We start from the raw sequence: 13,758 nt of genomic DNA on the forward strand, positions 1-13,758 counted from the left end.
GGCTAATAAGCAACCCGACTTAGCCTTAAATAATTAAGCCTAAAAATTTAAGTAAGATTTTCTGTTTTAGTAGCTGATTAATAATAAATTGCTTATTAATAGTTCCTAAAGTTAACCTTTAGGCTAGGCTTTAGGTCTAGAAGCTTTTATTAAGGCTTAGGTTAACCTTTAGGCTAGGCTTTAGGTTTAAAAGCTTCTATTAAGGCCAAGCTTATAAATATAGTAAAAATAAAAAATCTTTTAAATATCTTTTCTTATTATATAATATCTCTTTTTCTTTTCTTTTTATTTCTTTAACTTTTTCCTTTTTTTTATCTTTATATATATCTTTTCTATCTTTATAGCTATTTATCTAGCTTATTTCTCTTTTATCTCTAGCTATTTTACTTACCTTAAACTCTTTACTTACCCTATACCTCTACTTACCCTATACCCCTATGCCTTTTTATAGCTGCCCTACCTGTAAGGGCCGCTATACTAATATTCTTAAGCATATTTAGAAAAAACACCTGGCCAAGACCTATATAGATAAGCAGCTCTAGCTACTTAGCTTAGTTAGCTGCCCTTACTGTACTATAGCCTGCCATGGCTTGCATAGCATAAGGACCCATAGTACTAAGATCCACAGTATAGAAGGTAAAAGCTATATTTCTACCTTACCTAGGCCAAGGACCTATATAGCTACTAGGACCACTAGTGCCTTTTTTACTAGTTAATCAAAGCCTAGTACTAGTCCTAATTAGGCTAGTTAGGACCTGATTTTTAGTAATAAGGCTTCTATAAGAAGGAAAAGGCTAGCTAGGACGCCTTTTCCTAACAGGCAAAGACCTCCTTAATAGCAAAGGCAGCTACAGCTTACCCTAGACCTAAGATCACAAGACCCCTCGCCTAGGTCAAGATTAGGGTTAGTTATAAGCAGCAGCAGCTCCTTAGCTAATATAAAAGACCCTTACAAGGACCTACAAAAGGCTACCCTAAACCCTTAAGAGAAAGAGGCTACCCTAGACCCTTAAAAGGAAGAGGCTACCCTAGACCCCTAAGCAGAGACTATAGACCCCTTTAAGATTAATCCTCCCCTAGATAACCTTCCTAGGGCTAGGTTAGGCTTAGAGGCTAGTCTATAGTCTTTAAGCTATGAGGGCGAGGGAAGACCCTTTAGTAGGGCCTCTTATAAGGCTCCCTATAGGGCTTCTATATAGGAAAAAGGCAAAAATACTCTCTATAACTCCCTAGATAGAAAAGAGTCTTTTTCAAGCTCTTTCTCCTCTTCTAGTTACTAGAAAGAGCCTACCCTAGAGCAGCTACATTACCAAGCTATAGCCCCTATTCTAGAAAAGGCACCTATAAAGAAGCTACTAGCTTTCTTAAAGGTCCCTATACTAGAAAAGAGGCTATATACTAGGCAGGCTACTCTCTTTATAGCTACAGCCTATAAAGTAGCTAAAGCCTTTTTAAAAAGACCTATAAAAAGGTCTTTATTACACTTCCTTCTTTTCCCTAGAATCCTAGGGTTAGGGCTATAGAAAGGAGGCCTAGGCGCTCTATTAAAGTCCTATCCTGCTACTATCCCTACCCTAGAGACCCTATAGCCCTTACAGCAGCCCCGAGACCGCCCTAACGTAGCTAGACCTCCTGTAGTATATAGCCCGGCTAAAAAGGCTACTAAGCTACTGGAAAGAGGCTACCTAGGCCGGGCTGTTAGGGCCCTTATAGACCCTACTCTAATAGCGCCTAATACAGCTAAAAATAGGGCTATATTGCTAGAAAAGCACCCTATTGGCGCTACAGACCCCTTTCAGAGCAGGACCTGCCTAAGACCTAGCTAGCTAATTATACCTAAGGCAATTACAGAGGCTATTAGGTTAATAAGGAAGGAAAAAGCCCCCAGCCTTAGTGGCTAGACTAGGCCCCTTCTAGACCTAGTAGTAGCTAAGGAAGATTCTCCTGTAATAGCCTTCTTAAGGCTGCTAGCAGATATAATCCGTTAGGGCATAGCTTTAAAAGCTGACCTTTTATGTACTAGCTACCTTATAGGCCTAGAAAAGCCAGGTAATGGGGTTAGGCCTATAGCTATAAGGGACCTTATTTATAAGGTAGCTATGAAAGCGATTCTTATAACCTTATATAGGTTAGAGATACTGCTACCTTTCTAGCTAGGTGTAAACAGCCCAGGAGGCATTGAACTGGCTATCTTTCTGCTAGAAGAGGCTATTTTAGGCCCCAATAGTGCTGATTTCCAGTATCTAACCTCTATAGACCTTGCTAATGCCTTTAACTTAGTAGATAGGGCATTTATAGTAGCTTTAGTAGCTACTTATACCCCTACCTTCTATAAGGCAGCAGCTTGGGCTTATAATAGCCCCTCTCTTTTAGTAACTAAAGACAGTAATTTTCTAGCCTCTTCTAAGGGAGTTAGGCAAGGTAACCTAATAGGACCTCTTCTATTCTCCCTAGCCTTCCGACCTATATTAGAGTTATTAGCTACTAAGCTGCTAAAAGCAGCCCTAGTAGCGTATCTAGATAACCTCTATATCCTCGACCCAGCCTCCCACAGCACCCTAGAGACAGCTAGGAAGGTCTTCTCTAGGTCCCCTTTCTAGCTTAACCTAGTAAAAAGCAAGGAAATAGCAATAAGGGACCTAAAAGAGAAAGGAATAAAGGCCCTAGGCTCCTTTATAAAACTTATAGCGCTAAAAAGAGCCTTCCTAGAAGGGAAAATAAGAACTCTAAAAAAGGCCTTACTAGCCCTTTAAGACCTTCCTAAATAGCATGCTTTACTCCTTCTTAGGGGAAGTATACAGCTCCTTTTAAGGCACCTATAAAGGCAGCTAAACCCTATAGGTCTAGAAGACCTGTAGGAAGAAATAGATAGCCTAATTAGGCAGGCTATTATAGCCTTACTAGCTAGAGGCCCTAGTAACTGCCCTAAGGAGCCTAGCCTGGACCTAATAGCCCTCCCTGTTAGAAAGGGAGGTCTTGGAATCCCCCTACACCAGGAGCTAGCTACATAGCTATATTAAGCAGCCAAGGAAGCCTCTGAACCTATCTTAGAAAAAATTAAAAAAAAGCCTCCTATAGATACAGGCCTTAGGCTAGGAAAAACAGCCCAGGAAGTACTAAAAGAGGCTAATAAGGCTAGGTTATAAAGCTTCCTTTAGGATCTACCTACTAGCTATAAGCAAGCTAGGCTAGAAAACGCTAGCTATCTAGGCCGTAAGTAGCTTGGAGTCCTGCCTATAAAAAAAGACCTATTTTTTGCAAACTCTAAGATTATAAAAGCCCTAAGAAGCAGGCTTTTCTACTTTATTAAGCCTTCTAGCTTGCCCTGTAGCTCTTGCAGGGCTATAGCAGCTCTAGGCTATAAAGATACCTGTAAGGGCGCTAATAGAAGGTGGATTGCAAGGCATAACAAGGTTATAGAGGCCTTTTATAAAGCCCTGAGCAGCTAGCCTGCTCTAGAGGTAGAAAAAGAACCTCTAGTAAATAAGGAAACTAGCCTTAGGGCTAATCTAGCTATAACCCTAGGAATAAGCTAGTATTACTATAATATCCAAATTGTTACTATTTCTAAGGATTTAGCTAGGAAGGACCCTTATAGCACCCTTGCAAAGGCTGCAGAGGAAAAACGCTAGAAATACAGGTTATTAGGGGCCTTTTTCCAGCTAATTATTATCTCTGCAGGCAGCCTTATAGACCTAGAGACTGCTAAGACCTATAAGAAGCTCTAAGAGCTTGTAGGCCCTCTATTAGCTGCCCAGCTTAATGCCACTATAGGCCTGACCTTGACCAGAACTAGGGCCATCTTAGCAGCTTCTATAGCAAGAGAAATCCCTGCAGGCCTAGCTAGGTCAGTCTGGAATACCTCTAAAAGGTCTTCCTAGACCTCTCTTAAGCTATTTTAGCCTTATATCCCTCCCCTTAGCTTTTTTAGCTATATCTTTTTTTAGCTTTTCTAGCTATATCTTTTTTTAGCTTTTTTAGCTATATCTTTCTTTACTAGCTTCTCTAGCTATATTCCCTTTTTTTACTGCCTTTTCCTAGCTATACCTTTTCTCCCTAACCTTTTCTATTACCTCTCTTTTTACCTTATTAGCTATATCTCTTTTTCTATTTTTCTTACTTTTTTTTTATTTCTTAAGAAAAATCTTTACTTTTCCTTACTAGATCTTAGTTAGAGAAAAACACTTTAGTAAAGATAGCTTAGATAGTTAATACTAACCCTATCCTAACCCTAAGATAAATTACTTAAATCTTTACTTTTTAATAATACTAGTTTTATTAAATTACTTACTATAGTTTTAATTTATACTAACTTTCTATTTTTAATTTATACTTACTCCTTGTTATTAATAGTATAGTTTTAATTTATATAAAATTTTAATTTACCTATACTTTATATAATTTAGAATTTAAAGTTAGTTTTATATATTACAGATTGCTAAAACTACTAATAGTTCTATTTACCCTAAACTGTTCTTTTACTTTAGCTAATAAATAATTTTAATAACTCTTTAAACTAGTTATTATAAAAAGAATACCTTATTCTTCTAGTTATAGCCTAGGCTACTTTTACTTTAGACTTTATCTTTATAGCTAGTAGTATTCTAGTTATTTTTTAAGCTGCTAAATAGTATAAGTCTTTAAACTTAATTAATTATAATAATAGTATTAATATTCTTATAATGTAAGTATTCTTTACCTTGCTTATTACTATAACTATTACTAATTTATTCTTAAGGCTATTAGCAGTTTAATCTGGGTTCCCATAACCTCCGTAATTGGACGAGCACTGACCTTGTTTTGGTTTACCTTCCTTGGTCTTATCTTCTCGATCCTTTCATCCGTTTTTACTGACTTTGAGATGTTCATGGGCGTCCGAGCCATTCAGGGACTGTTCCTTACATCTGGTCAGACGATCGCGATCGCCTTTATTAAAGATATCTTCTTCTTCCACGAGCGAGCGCGAAAGATTGGCCTCTGGGTTCTTATGTATATCACATCCCTGTACTGGGGCCCATTGCTTGCCAATTTTGTTATTGGAGAGACCCATCAATGGCAGGATGCCTTTTGGCTTGGAGTTGGGGTCAATGGCATTAGCTTGCTTCTCATCTTGTTTTTTTTTAGATGAGACCTGGTACAACCGTGATTTGCCTTCGTCTGCTTAACCGGCTCGTGGTCAAGGCTTTTTCTCTCGGCTTGTTCGGCTTACTGGCCTATGGCAGATGAAGCATCATTCTGGATACTTTGAGTCCGTTTTTGATGCCTACAAGAGAATCCTCCTCATCTTGTCCAAGCCAGTTATTCTCCTGGTTCTCCTTGCTTAGTGAGTTTGCTCTGCACCTTCTGCCCTTCGTGTTATAGTCAAAGAGCTGACAGAATCTCCCCAGCTTCATGTGTTTTGCATGGGCAATTGGTGTCAATATTTCGACCGCCATTCTTTTCGGTCTTCCACAAGCGATGGGAGGCTATGGTTACAGCTTCACTCAGCTGGGATACCTTCACTTTGCGCCAATCGTTGGCGTTTTTCTAGGGGAAATCTTCGGTCATTTCTTCAACGATCACCTCACTCGAAGCTACGTCCAAAAGCATAACGGTGTTTTTGAACCCGAGGCTCGTCTTACGACCATCTACATCTCAGCTATCCCAATGATTGCCGGCCTCGTCTTGATGGGACAAACTTTGCATAAGCATCTTTCAGTTGCGGCAATCGTCGTAGGATGGGGCATGCATGCTTTTGGAATTATGCTCGCGTCTGTAGCCGTGGCTTCATACCTCTTGGATGCGTACCCTTCTGCCCCTGCAGAAGTCTGTGGTCTGACCAACGTGTTCCGAGCTTTGAGTGGTTTTAGTGTCGGGTACTACCAGCAGCCGTGGGGGGCCAAGGTTGGTTACGATGGAAGCTTTGGAACTCAAGCTTGTATTGTAGCGGCAAGTATGATTCTCATCGCGATTGTCCACCGCTTTGGCCACCAACTTCGTTTGAAGTTTGGCCAGGTTAGGTGAAAAGGGGAGGACTTATTGCAATCGTCTTGGGGTTCAATTTCTTAGTCTCACTCAGGAAGCTCGCTAAAATTAAGGTTGATAACACTCCGAGTTATCCGAATAAGATTTATCTGCCGAAGGTCGATCCCTATACTAAAGCAAAGGATGTAACGTGTTCTCTTCTATAAGTAGGGATTAAGCTTGTAAACCTTAATTAACCTTTACTAGTAACAGAAAGCAAGCGGTTTAAGGCCCAGTTCACCTGGATTAATAATGCTCCTTAATTAAACTCTGTATAATTAAAACCGTATCTATACGGAGTAAGTAGTTATCTCAAAATGCAATTAATATATATTATGTACTAAGATCTCGCCACTCTCCCGCAAGGCCTCTTCTTTTTACAATTCTCTATTACATACACTCTTTTTTTCCATTTTATTCACTCTTTGAAAGTTCTCCACCATGAAGTCACTCTTTTTATCCCTCATGGCGTTGACTACCACGGTAGCGAGCCCCGTTTCCCAAATCACTCCACTCATTAAACCCGGCTTTGCTCCAACATTCATTGAAACATTCACCGGCTATCCAGGATCACTGCCCTCATCTAGGAACTGGATCTTCGACCTTGGAACTTCGTACCCAGGCGGAGCAGAACGATGGGGAAACAACGAGTTCGAAACCTATACCAACGATCCTTCCAACGTATATATAACAAAAGACCAAAATTTGGCTATTACCCCACGATTGAATAAGGGCAATTGGACATCGGCAAGGATTGAGACTCAACGAAGCGATTTCGTTGCTGAAGAAGGAGGGCAATTGCTTGTTGAGGCGCGCCTGAAGCTTGGTGGAGCGCCCTCCTCAAAGATGCAAGGCATCTGGCCCGCCTTCTGGGCTCTGGGCAGCGAGTTCAGAGGCAACTACACGAACTGGCCGATGGCTTCAGAGTGGGATATTATCGAGGTGATTAATGGTGTATCAACGGTTTATTCCACAATCCACTGCGGGTTTGCTCCTGGGGGACCATGCAACGAGTATAACGGGATTGGAAGTGGAGGCAGGGACTTTTCCAGGGGCGAGTTCCATACACTAGGGTTCATGGTTGACAGGAGCATGTGCGGCAAAGGAAAGAATGCTACTTGGCGAGACGAGTCGCTGAACTGGTTCCTAGATGGAAAGAAAATCTTTAATGTCACTGGTGCGACTGTTGGGGATAAGCCAAGCTGGGTGCAGCTGGCGCATAAGGAGCATTTCCTGCTGCTTAACGTGGCCATTGGTGGGAACTGGCCTGGTGCACCAAACAATGCTACAATTGATGGGCCCTCGGTCAACATGGAAGTGGATTATGTTGGTGTTTGGAACTCATTGTAAGATAATCATATTACCAATTATGGCCTGTATTTTATTTCTATTATGTATTTTCTATCGTCATATTTAAAGGAAGCTACTTTTTACCTTATAAAATTCTCAAGCAAGAATTTCTAAAATTAAGCTCTGTATAAAAAATGCCAAAGGAGTTAATTTACCTCGTTGCTGAGCTGGCACGGTTCTGAATTCTGGACCGAGCCTGGCAGTACGTTGAGCCGTCCCGCTTCTTTTCCGTTGCTGTGGGGGGGCATTGACGGGATTTCGGAGCAACGCGTTGTTGACACGCTCCAGCCACAACGCGCTACCGACAGCGCGTCTCAAATGGTGTGTGGGGACCTTCACCTATTCGCTCATCTGCCATCACCTGAGATAGAACTTGACGATGACCTCGGAACGGAAAAGATTGCGACATGTCCGCGAGAGCTTTTCGACTTCTCAATTTTAGACAGCAGCGCCTATTCCAGTTGTCTTCCGGCCGCTGCCGAGGGCTAAGAAATATTAGCTGATCAGAAATCGGCAGTCGTTAGTCTTGTAATGAATATGAGAGCTCCTGACGAGCTCATAATGAGTCTGTTCTGATACGTGAAGCTCACGATAACAGCGACGATTAGTCCATGTTACTATCCCTTCACTACCTATCTGAGTTATACGGGTGCACATCTATTAGTGAGACCTATTCGTTATCTTAATCGCCACAGACACCTTTCACATTGTCTGTCGTGTCGGCGCCAAAAATATGGCACAAACTCACTCTCCTGTGGGATTTCGTGATTACATCCCAGCCGCGGATGCCCCAAGAAGCATACAATTGGCAGAGTCTGACACTTACCAATGGGCTGATCATCGATGCTCAGAGCCATTCATGATCGGGTGGATGAAGGCTTGGAACGAACGCTACGACCAGCCTTATAAGGGAATCACAGCAGATGGAAGGGTAATTCCCAACCTGTTCCGTCTGGCAGACAAGCACGAGAATTTTGGAGCTCCGATACCTGCTGTCGAAGCTGCCCAGAACGCCATCAATGTTGCATCAGAAGAGGAGAGGGAGAAACTTCTCAGACCGGTTGATGCACCAGAATGGCGCTTTTGGATGAACCCTGAGATTTATGTCTTCAAGCATGGTGTACGACTGGAAGAAGCCTCCAAGGATCTTGTCGCAGCTTTACATGTTCTTATGCAAACCAGTCTATCAGCTGAGGGATATGAAAAGGCTCATGGTTGTATGAAAGTCAACCAATTCCTCGGCGAGGTAGTCAACGGCACAAAGGCTCTAAACGAGAACTCGTACAACTTTGTCATCTTCGGCATACCATCTCCCGAAGAGCCATGGGGCTGGCAGATATTCGGCCACCACCTCTGCATTAATTGCTTCATGATCGGAACGCAGATGGTGGTGTCACCTGTCTTTATGGGTGCCGAGCCTAATATCATTGATGCAGGTCCTAATGAGGGTCTTGAGCTCTTCGTTGATCAAGAACAGACTGCCCTCAGCCTTATGCAGTCATTTGATCCTGAGGTTCAGAAGGACGTTCAAATCTACAAGAAGCTGAGTGGCGATGAGTACCCTGCAGGACGATGGCATCGAGCAGATCAACGACATCTCGGAGATGCTTTTCAGGACAACCGCATTGTTCCATACGAGGGTGTCAGGGTAACAACATTCTCCGAGTCTCAACAAGACGCGGTCCGCAAACTGGTCGAACTAAGTCTGAACTACCTACCGGAGAAAGCACTAGCCTCCCACCTTAAACAAATTGCTAACCACTGGGGTGACACTTGGTTCTGCTGAATTGGCGGATTTGGAGACAGAGATGCCTTTTACTACAAAGTGCATCCTCCAGTCATCATGGTTGAGTTCGATCATCATTCGGGCGTCTTTCTCAACAATAAGGAGCCTCTTCCCTTTCACATTCACACTCTGGTTAGAACCCCAAATGGCAATGATTATGGGAAGCAACTTTTGAGACAATACCAGGAACAGAAGAATAGGGTTTAGTTGCCATACCCCAGATTCACTGCTAAGGGTGAACGGTTGCTTCTGCTGAATTGGAAGGAAATTTCGGAGTTAGGGGTGTCGAAATCAAACTCCGCTTGTAGTCAATGCTTCAATTTCCGCTCGTATTCTATACGGTACAGCAATGCATCCTAAATATGGTTTCTATCCTCTCCACTTTCCACAATTAACCTGTCGCCATTTTGTAGTATCACCTACAACTCCGCCACTTTCTCTACTTTGATTAAAGCTCATCCCTTTCCTGTAGTGAGCGGACTTGTCGCATCCCAGCTTTCGGGATCTAACTTGCATTAAGTCGATGGCATTATGTCAGTAGATATTCATTCAATATGAGTATATATAGTGAACATCAATGTGATACTCAGTAGTAATCAAGCAAGCAAATCATTCTCTTCTTTCTAAACCAAAATCACCTCACCAAACACCCGAAGAACAAAATGTCCGCGCGACCTTCTTTTGATGCACCTTGGTCACTGAATGGCAAGACTGTCATTGTGACAGGAGGCTCTCGTGGTATTGGGCAAGCTATTCCCGTTCATTTAGCACGTAAGGGCCTTACCAAACTGGCGATCACATATGCAAGCAACATCGAGGCTGCAGAGGATACTCTGAAGAGATGCCAGGAACTCGGTGTGGAGCAACCATCAAAGCAGACGCGCTTGATCCTCACTTTTGACCGAAGACCATCGCCGAGGTCGTCAAAAGACTAGGCACTCCAGTCATCGATATCCTCGTTAATAATGCCATCTTGTCTGACCCTGCCAAAGTATTACCGATTAAGGACATAACCTTGGACGTGTTTCTCGAGATAATGCAGGCAAATGTTTACGCTCCGGTTTTACTTATAACGGCCCTGCTATCTCATCTTTCCGAATATGGAGGCCGAGTGATAAATATCTTCAGCATTCTAGCCTACCAAGCCAATAGCGATCCGACTGTGGCATGTGGAGCTAGTAAAACCGCTCTCTAGAGCTACACCCGATCCTTTGCTGAAAACTTCTTTAAGTTAAAGAAAGCGACGTTCAACAGTGTCTTTGTGGGCCTAACAGCCACAGATTCGATCAAAGCCAGCCAACACATGATGCCACCGGGCTTTCTCGATGGGCAGATCCGAGATACAACCGCGAGAGAAAGAATTGGTGTTCCTGACGATATCGCCTACGTCGTGAGCTTCCTCGCAAGTGAAGAGGCTCGTTGGGTTAATGGTGCTGCTGTAAGTGCTAATGGCGGTGATAGGCTTGTTATGTCTGCCCTTAGTTAAGTTCAATGGCTAGGATCTATTTACAGAGGTTAAACTTATTAAGCTACACTAAAACAGTACCTTAACTAACCAGATCCAACCTTTCCCTATATTAAGTCTTAGTTATGTTCCTTACGTACGTGCTAACTACACTGAGTCAAAACAGGAGATGGCCTGAAGATGTGCTAGGATCTTTTGTGGTCGAAACTGACCTCATTGTCAAGGTTGAGCATTCCATTGGCGTGGCTCGTGACTATTATCTATACGTGATGAAATACCAGTGGGCTTCATATAATACAGGCTTGAGTTTACCTATTGGTTCGGGCGAACCTGTTTTTCTTGCGAATTAACCTCCAGTTCAACCAGTCAAACTCTAATTTTAAGCAGGACACGGGATCACCGTCTGTTCATATTCTATTAGGCAGGCATCTATGTTTATATTTATACTGTATACATCTTGACATCGACACTGTTGTAGAGTAATGCAGTTCCGGTTACATTAGCTTTTTCAGGTTATGTTCCTTATACTCGTTAGCAAAATGAGACATGGATAAGTATTAGTTAATGAACTTACTGGCTTATGACTAGTTTCATAGTCAATGTGCACAAAGGCACGCTCAATGACGGGCAGCTTCTCTAGCTTAATCTGGAGGTCTTCCGCAACGTCACGCGCTACTTCAACTCGCTCGTTGCGATCAATCACTATGTCGACCTCTGCAACAAGCCAGGGGCCTGAGTAGTAGGCCCTCACCGTGTCGACCTTTTCGATGAGAGGCGAGTGTGTCATCGCTAAACAGTCAGTATCTATCCTACCCGCCATTCGGGTATTATACTCACAGACATATGTGATAAGCTGCAGGAGTTCCTTGTCCGCGGTTACACCAATCATCAGTTGAAACTCGTCATAGGCGGTATGGAGCCAGAGGCCAGCAATGAGAACGGATAGGATAATGGCGCCCATCAGGTCAATCCACCACTTCAGTTTAGAGCCACCGACAGATGTGAGAATACCGAAGCCGTTGATGAAGAGATCATTTCGGTGATCGCGCCAGAGTATATCAACCTGACTGTAAATGTCTTTCACCGTCCAACAAAGGACGAAGAGTCCCAGCTTGGTAGCAAAGGCAACAGTCACGGCAATGACCGACGGCAAAAGAAACTTATTGGTCTCCTCCTCAGATCCGGCCGCCAGGTCACGGGCAGACATGACGATAAGTACAAGTGAGACGGAAAACATGATGAAGGAGAAGACGATGTTGCCAGCAGTCGAGATACGGGCTCTGCCTGAGGGATATTTATTCGGATCGACTTTGTTGACGGCCCGATGGGCCATGTACAGCATTTTACCAGACATAGGATCGAATACGGAGTCCGCCATAGTGGTGAAAAGCGAGAGGGAGCTTGATGAGATAGCGCCATATAGCTGGAGACCGGAGAGGACGATGTTGGCGGCCAAAGAACCTTTGACGCAGATGTTGTACATGAGTGTATTAGCACCGTGAGCGTCTGTCACCTCCTGCTCGTGCTCCTCTACCGACTTGAGCATGGCCCGAATGCTCTCATTCTGTGTTTCGTAAAACTCCTGCAGCGGGTGGTGCTTCTTGAGGCCCAGATGACGCTTGCGTGAGGTATCGGCTCCCGGCATGTTGGATTCGTGCTTGATGTGCGCTGGTAGACCCAAAGGATCATCGACATCATGTTGGACCTCGACATCTTTTCCTTGTACGTGAGCGCGGGCATGTACTGAGCTCATAGCGATCTTCTCTGTCTGGTCGGCCATGTTGTGTATTAAGTTTTAGAACCAATAATGAGAAGGAAGAAACAAGAACTAGGAAAAACAAGGATATAAAAGATAGCGAAAAGAACGAATCATATAACAGACAATTGCAGTCTTGTTTCTCTTCCCATACAGGGAGCCATCTCGCCGGAGATTATTCTGTGATTGCTTCGCATAAAATAGTGGCGTTTGGGCACGGTGGCAACGCCGACGTTAGCATGCACCAGGCCGCTAATCACCTTAGGCCAGACATGTTACCAGGTGCCCAAGGCGACGCTGTAATGAGAGGTCTATCCCGAGCTATAAACTAAACTACAGAAACAAATCATCCCGTCTCGACAAGTTATAGCCTCAATACCACGTTGGATCTCTGAAATCCAGGCTGTGCATAAAACATATCCACAGTGTCATCCCAACCAAGGACAACTCAGGTATATTTTGTCCGGGTGATATTTCTTTTGAAGCTGTCTTATTGGTTTCCTTAGTTGGACCTGGTTCCAGCTCGCTAGGCCGCGTTACGGTGCCGGATAGCCGAGATCTACTTGCTGTGCAACGGTTCCAGATTATAATTACACGTAGCTAGCGAAATCATGGAGCAGCATTCCTTCGGTGTAATATAAGCCACACGGCCGAAAAGGCCTGCTTTGGCTTTTGTCTATCCAGCCATTTGTATATCTAGGTGGCTCTTTCCTGGAATTGCCAAGATATCACTACCTATCCCACCCAAACCTTGCGCTACCTTTCTAAAAGTTTCCAGAAAGTCAAGAGTGTACCCCCACGGAACACGACCCCCAATCATCCAATCGTCAGCGTACCATCCTCTACACGACTCTGGCTGCGACACTCTATCATGGAGGAAGTCAACGACCCATTCAACCTCACATCCCGACGACGAGAAGACGTAACAAAAGAACAAATCAAGAACGACTACCCACAAGGCGATGCACGCTTACTTCGAAAGTTCTATAGCCAACAGAATAAGCTTATAGACTAGTTTCTTAGCGTCGATGATAAAGAAAGGGCACAGGCCAAAGAAGAGGCTCGAGTAGCAGGCAAGATCAAGTTTGCAGTTAACGCATCCTTTGTAGTTAACTTTTGCCTTTTCGTCATTCAGTTATATGCAGCTATCTCGACAGGATTATTGGCAGTATGCTGGCGCATTTATTATATTACATGCCCGCAGCTAACTTGGGTCATAGCTATTTGCAACAGCCGCAGATGCATTTGTAGATAAAACTTGCTTGTTGAGCAAAGTGTTCTAACAGTGGCGCAGATAGACCTTGTTTTTTCTTTTATAATGCTTTAAGTTCTGTCTGCTAATTTAAGCTCTTAGCTATAAGCCATAACTATAAATAATATATCTAGCTAATAACTTAG

The 13,758-nt window shown here is 43.4% G+C and overlaps 5 protein-coding genes across 5 annotated transcripts; 4 read left to right on the forward strand and 1 right to left on the reverse strand.

The window, feature by feature from the left end:
- Positions 1 to 4,861: 4,861 nt before the first annotated feature.
- On the forward strand, positions 4,862 to 6,003 carry FSUBG_13908 (monophenol monooxygenase; the record flags this gene model as incomplete). The annotated part of the gene is made up of 3 exons (XM_036678848.1): positions 4,862 to 5,083; positions 5,223 to 5,323; positions 5,388 to 6,003. The coding sequence occupies 3 exons, from the start codon at positions 4,862 to 4,864 to the stop codon at positions 6,001 to 6,003; spliced, it is 939 nt and encodes a 312-aa protein (XP_036530625.1).
- Positions 6,004 to 6,444: 441 nt separating this feature from the next.
- Positions 6,445 to 7,353, forward strand: FSUBG_13909 (glucan endo-1 3-beta-glucosidase A1; the record flags this gene model as incomplete). Its single annotated transcript, XM_036678849.1, has 1 exon — positions 6,445 to 7,353. The coding sequence occupies one exon, from the start codon at positions 6,445 to 6,447 to the stop codon at positions 7,351 to 7,353; it is 909 nt and encodes a 302-aa protein (XP_036530626.1).
- Positions 7,354 to 8,086: 733 nt separating this feature from the next.
- On the forward strand, positions 8,087 to 9,139 carry FSUBG_13910 (uncharacterized protein; the record flags this gene model as incomplete). The annotated part of the gene is made up of 1 exon (XM_036678851.1): positions 8,087 to 9,139. One exon carries the CDS (start codon positions 8,087 to 8,089, stop codon positions 9,137 to 9,139), a length of 1,053 nt encoding a protein of 350 aa, XP_036530627.1.
- A 662-nt stretch (positions 9,140 to 9,801) lies between these two features.
- On the forward strand, positions 9,802 to 10,694 carry FSUBG_13911 (DAL5-Allantoate and ureidosuccinate permease; the record flags this gene model as incomplete). Its single annotated transcript, XM_036678852.1, has 4 exons — positions 9,802 to 9,996; positions 10,047 to 10,130; positions 10,335 to 10,577; positions 10,683 to 10,694. 4 exons carry the CDS (start codon positions 9,802 to 9,804, stop codon positions 10,692 to 10,694), a joined length of 534 nt encoding a protein of 177 aa, XP_036530628.1.
- Positions 10,695 to 11,098: 404 nt separating this feature from the next.
- FSUBG_13912 (cation diffusion facilitator 1) lies at positions 11,099 to 12,384 on the reverse strand (the record flags this gene model as incomplete). The annotated part of the gene is made up of 3 exons (XM_036678853.1): positions 11,099 to 11,125; positions 11,179 to 11,393; positions 11,442 to 12,384. 3 exons carry the CDS (start codon positions 12,382 to 12,384, stop codon positions 11,099 to 11,101), a joined length of 1,185 nt encoding a protein of 394 aa, XP_036530629.1.
- Between the last annotated feature and the right edge of the window lie 1,374 nt (positions 12,385 to 13,758).

This window comes from Fusarium subglutinans (genome assembly GCF_013396075.1).
Source record: "Fusarium subglutinans strain NRRL 66333 chromosome Unknown NRRL66333_c0000425, whole genome shotgun sequence".
Lineage (NCBI taxonomy): Eukaryota > Fungi > Ascomycota > Sordariomycetes > Hypocreales > Nectriaceae > Fusarium > Fusarium subglutinans.